A 7,742-nucleotide genomic window follows, 5' to 3' on the forward strand; every position below is an offset into this window, starting at 1 on the left:
ATTGACTCTCCTTGCTGAGTTTTAGCTTCGGCTCCATGGGGATCTGGGCTGGATTGCAGTTTGACATGCCCATCTTCTCCAGAATTCTTGTAGCATAACCTGACTGACAGAGAGTAATTCCTCCCTCTGTCTGCTTCACTTCTATGCCCAAGTAAAAACTCAACAGGCCAAGATCAGTCATGCTGAATTTGGACTTCATTTGTCTCTTGAAGTTTTCAATTTCTTTGTTGTCACCTCCGGTGATAACTAGATCGTCCACATATACACCAATGATGAGGACAGATTCATTCACCTTCTTACGGTACAGGCCGGACTCAGATGGACATCTGTCAAAGCCAAGTTCAGATAGTGTCTTGTCCAGCTTGTAGTTCCATGCTCTTGGAGCCTGACGGAGGCCATACAATGCCTTTTTCAGCCTGTAGACTTTACTACTTTTCCCTTCGACCTCAAATCCTGGTGGCTGGCTGACATACACTTCTTTGGCCAGGTCACCATTTAAAAACGCTGATTTCACATCCATCTGGTGGATCTTCCAAGTAAATTGTGCAGCCAATGCAATCAGCAAACGCACAGATTCGAGGCGAGCAACTGGGGCGAATACTTCCTCGAAGTCAATGCCGCGTCGTTGCACATATCCTTTTGCAACTAATCTCGCCTTGTGCTTGACTATTTGTCCACTAGGATTTCTTTTCAGCTTGTATACCCATTTTAATCCAATGGGCCGATGACCCTTGGGCAGCTCAACCAAGTCCCAGGTTTTGTTTTCTTCAATGGCTGTCAATTCTTCCTGCATCGCAAGCTTCCAACAGGATTCCCTCAGTGCCTCGACATGATTTGAGGGCTCTTCGAGGCCGAACAAGCACAGCCCACTATACTCCATATTGACAGGCTCAGTTTCTGCATAAACCTCCGCGAGTGATCGTTTGCCTTGTGGCCCCTGAGATGGCTCGGACCACGGAGTGTTGTGTGTAACTGAGTTGATAGGAGTTGAAGGAGGGGAAACTCCATAGTCATGCAGCTGCGAAGTCAGATCAGTATCCACTGCTTTCTCTGCCGCGACTGGGGTTCTTGCTAATTCGTCTGCGGCGGCAGGATTTTCTGCCGTGACTACTCCCACACCTTCCCTTGTCTGATCTGGGTAATTAACGATGAGAGGTGTATGGTCGCCTTCCTGCATTGATCTGGGAGAGCTCCAATCCCAGGGTCTGTCCTCCTCGAAGACGGCATCACGGGAGACAACCAATTTCCTGCTCTCGGGGTCAAACAATCGGTATGCCTTGGAACCAGTCTCGTAACCAAGGAAAACCATTTGCCTGCTCCTATCTGCCAGCTTGGTCTGTCCTGGCCCCGTACTCTTCACATGTACCGTGCATCCAAAGGTTCTCAAGTGCTCTACCGAGGGCTTTCTTCCATGCCAAGCTTCATAGGGCGTCACACCTTTCACACTCTTGGTTGGTGCACGGTTCAGTAGGTACACAGCTGTGGTTACTGCCTCGCCCCAAAACCTCGCTGGCATACCCATGCTTTTCAAGAGGCTCCTAGCCATTCCAACCACAGTCTGGTTCCTTCGCTCAACCACCCCATTCTGCTGGGGCGAATACGGAGCGGTGCGGAAGTGTTTGATCCCATTACGCTCACAGAATGCAATGAATTCATCTGAATTGAACTCACCTCCTCGATCAGTTCGCAAGGCTTTCAACTTCAGATTCTTTTCCAGTTCAGCTACGGCTCTTATCCGCTTGATGGCTTCAAGGGCTTGATCCTTGCTCTGTAGTAGAGCTATCCACATGTACCTTGAGAAGTCATCCACTAGTAGCAGAAAATATCTCTTGCCACCGGGTGTTTCCGGTGAGATAGGCCCGCACAGATCTCCATGCCACAGCTCCAGTTGTTGTTGTGCGCGGTAAGCAGCCTGAGCAGGGAACGGTAGACGTCGCTGCTTGCCGACCATGCACCCATCACATATCTGATTCACTTGCTCCAGTCGTGGCATTCCCTCAACCATATTCTCAGTTGACAACGAATTCAGTGACCTGAAATTGATGTGTCCGTACCGCATATGCCAGAGCCAGGCAGCCTCAGCTGCGTGTGTTAGAAGACACACTGGTTCAGCTGGCTGGATCTTCAGAATGTACATGCGGTTCCGCGTCCTGGGCACCCGAGCGAGCACCTTTCTCTGCCTGTCCCAGATTGTCATTACACCGTCAACTCCAGTGTATTTGCAGCCGTTTTCTTCTAGCTGTCCCAGACTTATAATGTTGTTCTTCAGTCTTGGGATGAAGTACACATCAGACAGGACTCGGTGCTCCCCTGTCAAACATTGCATCAGCACAGCTCCACGTCCACAGATTTCAACTGCTGATCCATCACCAAACCTCACTTTTCCATGGATGGAGCGATCCAGTTCTGCAAACTTCTCTGGACTCCCAGTCATGTGGTTACTGGCACCCGAATCAAGGTACCAAGAGGTTTCTTGACAGCCGAAAAGTTTGGGTATGACCTTTTCTTCATTCAGAAACACTTGCTCGGAGAGGCTGTCGCTCTGTTCAGTCAGCACACATGCTTCTAACATCAACAGTGCCGGATCATCATCCTCCCTCTCTGCCAAATTCACGTTTTCTTTCTTTGGCTCTGGACAGTCTGACTGAAAGTGCCCCTTCTCATTGCAGTTGAAGCACCTGACTTTGGCAATGTCAAACTTGCCCTTCTTCTTCTGCTTGCCTCGGTCACCATCCGAGTTCTTGACATCAGAGCCTTAGGTCTGTGGAGGCGTTCGTGGTGGCGGAGTTGGATCGGTGGCGAGAGGAGACGGTGACCAGAGATGGGGGACAAGACACCACTTGGCGGCGGCACTGGTGGCAGCGGTGGTGGGAGGTACCAGACGCCCGCCAGGAGGCAGGATGCCGACGCCGGTGCGGTCGTCGTTCGAGCTGCGCCGCGAGGTGGAGTGCCTGTGCACTACCCACAGCTCACCGGCACAAATTACGGCGTGTGGGCCGTGAAGATGAAGATCATCATGCGCACCCTCGGGTGCTGGTCGGCAATCGACGGCAAGGGCGCGCATGACCAGAGCAAGGATGAGGACGCTTTCGCCGCACTCTCGCAGTCACTCCCAGATGCGATGGTCATGGCTATCGCGGAGTTCGACACCGCAGCGGAAGCGTGGGAGGCGATCAAGCAGATGCGGGTCGGCGACGACCGCGTCAAGAAGGCACGAGTGAAGCAGCTGAAGCGTGACCTTGACCGGATGCAGATGAACGACGGCGAGTCCGTCACAACATTCGGGGAGAGGCTGACTACACTCGCCGCCGAGATCCGAACCCTAGGTGAGAAAATTGATGATGAAAAAATCATAGAGGTGTTGTTTAGTGCGGTGCCAGAAAGGTTTTCAGATGTTGTCAATACGATCGAGCAATGGGGTGATCTCACCACGATGCCGGTGTCAGAAGCCATTGGTAGGCTGGCTGCGTTCGAGAGCGGTCAGCGTGGTCGTCGTCGGAGCGGCGGCGGGAAAGACGAGCAGCTGTTGCTCGTCACACGGGCACTGGAGCAGTTAATCCAAGGCAAGAAGGACAGTGGAGGCACGGGCAGTTCAGGCTCTAGTGGCCGGAAACCCGGGGGAAAAACTGATCGTACCAAAACTGTCCCTCTGCGTTCTGTCTTTCAGTTTCGTCAGGTTGGTGCCCTGACGGCGTCGCGAATTCATCCACCAAATCTCCCACCGTGATCGTGTTGTGTGTAGTCAGGCCTGTGATCTAACAGCATACTCCACACACACCATGGAAATATCAGCTAATAGCCTTCCAAGGAAATATTCGATGCTGAAAGCCAGCTGTCATGGTGACCCAATCAGTTATTTGACCAATTTCCCCAAACCCGCCCCATTCTTTCAGGAAGAGAGAAGGCGCGGTGGCTCCGTTCCAGCATGAACGCCGACGACCACCGTGGGAGCTTACGGACGCCGATCTTAGCGGACGATGAGGTACGTACAAGAAAAGCTGTACTCCTGCTAGTCTACTGCTCACTGTCAACGCGTACCCTTGCGCGCGCCTGTGTCGATCCGATCGAGGAGGCTTCTCCTTCGCTGTTCCCGCCTCCCGGAGGCGCAGAGCAACGCTCGATTCGGGGGCTGCTTCACGAGTACCGAGCGAGCGGCTTGCGCCCTTGCAACCTGGAGCCTGCTCAAGAAAAGGGGATCGATTTCTTCCTTCCTGGAGTAGTTTTTTAAGCTTTTGTTTCATATGGTAGGCATCTGGTTCAAATCGGGTCCTTGAAGCTCAAGAGGCGCGCAAGGCCGGTCACAGCTCTAACAAGGCGCTGAAACTCATCCTGGGTGAGTGAGTCTCTAGAATGGCATCTGTTTATCGATCGCAGAAAGAAAATAAAAATTCATCAGTTTCTTGCAGCAGTTCCAAATTTAGCGAGTAGGACTTTGCTAGAGTAATTCGATTTTGTTTTACCTGTTTATGAATCCTTACACCAGCCATATAGAAACTGAATTACTAGCAAACAGTCATCACACCAGCCAACTCGATCGTCTTGCTGTGCCAGGCCTGCAGTTCCTGGAGGTCACTGCATTCTACGGGATCTACCTGAGCTTGATCGTGTATCTTCAGGAGGTTTTCCATGGCCACAGCGCTTCCAACGTGGCGTGCGTGAATTATTGGGTGGGAGTGAGCTACCACATGCCCGTGCTGGGCGCCGCCATCGCCGACTCCTTCTGGGGAAAATACAAGACGGTGATGATCGGCCTCTCCGTTTCTGTCGTCGTAAGTGATCCGCTCTGAACTGCACAGTCTTCACCGGCACTCTGGCACTCTGCTTGCTTGTCTGACGGACGACTCGAAATTAACAGGGGATGGCCATGGTCACCGCATCAGCGGCCCTGCCGTCTCTGAGCCCTCCACCGTGCGTGCAGAACACGATCTGCGCACCGGCCACTCTCAGCCAGAAGTTGGTCTTCTTTTCGGGGTTATACCTGTGCGGCGTGGGGATCGGCGCGTCGAAGGCGGTAGTCATCTCGTTCGCGGCGGAGCAGTACGACGACGAGGACGACGGCGGCGGCAAGAAGGGGCCGGGACGGGGGGCCAAGGCGTCCTACTTCAGCTGGTACTACGCGGTGGCGAACATGGGCATGATGACCGCTGGGACACTGCTGGTCTGGGTCGAGGCCAAGGTGAACTGGGGGCTCGGCTACGGCATCTGCACGTCGTTCGTCGCGGTCGCCGTCGTCATCCTCGCCGCGACGGCGCCCATGTACCGGATCTTGCCTCACGCCGGCAGCCCGTGGAAAGGCGTGTTCCAAGTGCTCTACGCGTTCTCTCGCAAGGTAAAATTGAAACTGCCTGATGATGCCACCGCACTGTACGAGGGGGAGGAGGATGCCAAGGATCCGTTGGTGCGTCCTCTACACGAACGACTGCAGCACAGCGACCAGTTCAGGTAGATTCTGTGCGGAATTGGAGTAATCTACTAGTGGCTTTAATCAGAATTTCAGACTAACACGCCGTACGTGTGGTTTCCGTGCGTCAGGTTCTTGGACAAGGCTGCCATTATCACGGACGAGGATCTGAATGAGGACGGAGACCGGCCATGGAGGCTGTGCCCGATGACGCAGGTCGAGGAGCTCAAGACCTTGCTGAAGCTGATCCCGATATGGCTCACCTCCGCAGTCTACTTCGTGGCCAACACGCAGGCGCAGACCACGTTCGTGCAGCAGGGCACCAGGACGGACACCCGTATACCGGCTCCGTCGCTGACGGCAGTCGAGACAGCGCTCGTCGCCGCCTGCGTCGCGCTCTACAACAGGACCTCGCGCCGCCTCACGCCGCTGCGGCTAATGGGGCTGGGGCACGCCACGGCGGCCGTCGCGGTGGGCGTGGCCGCGTGGGCCGAGTCGCGCAGGCTGCGGATGGCTGGGGATCATCAGCGTATGGGCATAGCGTGGCTTCTGCCGCAGTACGTGGTGATGGCGATCTCGGACGCGTCGCTCTCGGTAGGGCAGCTGGAGTTCTTCTACGACCAGTCGCCGGAGACGATGAAAGGCGCGTCCACGGCGTTCTACTTCGTGTCGGTCTCCATCGGTAATCTGATCAACTCGCAGCTGGTGACGCTGATCGCGTCCGTCACCGCGGCGGGAGGCAGGACGGGCTGGTTTCCACCGGAAATGGATGATGGGCATCTGGATTACTACTTTGTCCTCGTTGTCGTTGTTACAGTTGTGAATTTTGCTGTTTTTGTTGCACTTGCCAAGAACTACACGCCCAAAAGGGTTAGATAATTGGTTGATTCATCCTCGTCTCTCTTTGTAAACTGCACATACTGTAAAAATGAGTGGGAATCTGTAGCTGGTGCTTATACTGATCAGAATGCCATCAATTTTGTAATTTTGTAGTAACGATCCGACATTGTTGATGGATTAACCATAGTAGTATGTCAGATAGAAACAACAAAGATCCCTAGAAATACTAAAATTTACATCGAACACCTTTGTGTTCTTCATCTCAGCTTCACTTCTGACATCTTGACGCTCCTCAAGATTGCAGAAGTAAATCACAAAAAAAACCCTCCACCAACTAAAATAACACTACAAAGGTTTCCAAGAGCCGTTTGAGTCACACCCCAAAACCTATGCTCGTTGAAAGTTATGAGGCAGGAAACATGCCCTTGATATTAATATATTTCCCGCTTTGTCAAAAAAGGAACAAATCTGAAATTCTTATTGGCCTAGTAGACACTATGGGAGAGCAGATTATTAGGGGCACTTTAAAGTGCCCCTAAAAATAACTAAAGTGTCTCTAACTATTTATAGGGACACTTAAAAAAGTGCAAAATTTAATCATGTATACCGCACTTTGAAAAAATGCTCCTACAAAATAGTAGTTTCTGCCGCACTTTCAAGTTGCTCCTATATATTTTCAGAGGCACTTTGAAAAATGCTCATATATTCTTAGCCACAATTTGAAAAATACCCCACATATTTTTAGCTGAAATATATTTTTTTAGCCGCACTTTGGCAAATTGCTTGTAAACATCTTTAGCCACACTTTGGCAGATTCCTCTATAAGACATCTTGGTAGAAACATACAGATAGTTCCTGAAGAGCAATACTCGTTATTTACAAACACCATCAAACATAATCTAGCAGTGCAAGAGCAATAATAACACACAAAGTGTAGTAAGATAATGTGAACTGTTTAGAAACACACATGCTTTCCCTTCTTCACACCAACCACCTCCTTGGTGGTCACGGGTAGGACCATGCCACAGGTTCCCTTGCCTGATCAATCTAGGATTAAAACAAGCAAAGAATCTAGTTAGTAATTATTAAGAATAAAGGAAGGAAAAAGGAGGAACTAAATAGACAAATTGATGTACAAATGACATCAATATAATTTAGCATTGCCATATTTACGTTTTGTTACTGATTAGATTTACATCTTAATTGAGAACCAACCTGAGGTTGGGTGGTTAGGAGGGTGGTTGTACCCCCAGCCCACCAGAGTTCAAATCCCAGATTTGACATCTGTGTGTCTCATAAAGGCGGAATATTCATTCAGTGGGAGGCGACGTTCCCGTCGACGGCGAGGCGCCTCGTGGTGACTTCGTCAATTTCAAGATCCAATCCGCCGGCTCAGTCTTCCGGAGGTGCTCATAGGGGTAGGGTGTGCGTGTGTGCGTTCATAGGGGTGAGTGTATGCGCGTGTATGTGAGCGCCTGCGTTTGTACTGTGTTTCTCAAAA

At 51.4% G+C, this 7,742-nt stretch overlaps 1 protein-coding gene across 3 annotated transcripts; it reads left to right on the forward strand.

The window, feature by feature from the left end:
* The first annotated feature begins 3,868 nt into the window (after nt 1-3,868).
* Nucleotides 3,869-6,393, forward strand: LOC124678653 (protein NRT1/ PTR FAMILY 8.5-like). Of its 3 annotated transcripts, none has more exons than XM_047214513.1 (5): nt 3,869-3,982; nt 4,249-4,333; nt 4,552-4,769; nt 4,856-5,442; nt 5,533-6,393. In XM_047214513.1, the coding sequence occupies exons 1-5, from the start codon at nt 3,926-3,928 to the stop codon at nt 6,278-6,280; spliced, it is 1,695 nt and encodes a 564-aa protein (XP_047070469.1). In that variant the 5' UTR covers nt 3,869-3,925; the 3' UTR covers nt 6,281-6,393. The 3 variants fall into 3 exon arrangements, with proteins under 3 accessions (XP_047070469.1, XP_047070470.1, XP_047070471.1); XM_047214514.1 differs by having other exon boundaries at nt 4,617-4,769; nt 4,971-5,442; XM_047214515.1 differs by lacking the exon at nt 3,869-3,982 and having other exon boundaries at nt 4,617-4,769.
* Nucleotides 6,394-7,742: the final 1,349 nt, after the last annotated feature.

Source organism: Lolium rigidum, chromosome 7, assembly GCF_022539505.1.
Source record: "Lolium rigidum isolate FL_2022 chromosome 7, APGP_CSIRO_Lrig_0.1, whole genome shotgun sequence".
Classification (NCBI taxonomy): domain Eukaryota; kingdom Viridiplantae; phylum Streptophyta; class Magnoliopsida; order Poales; family Poaceae; genus Lolium; species Lolium rigidum.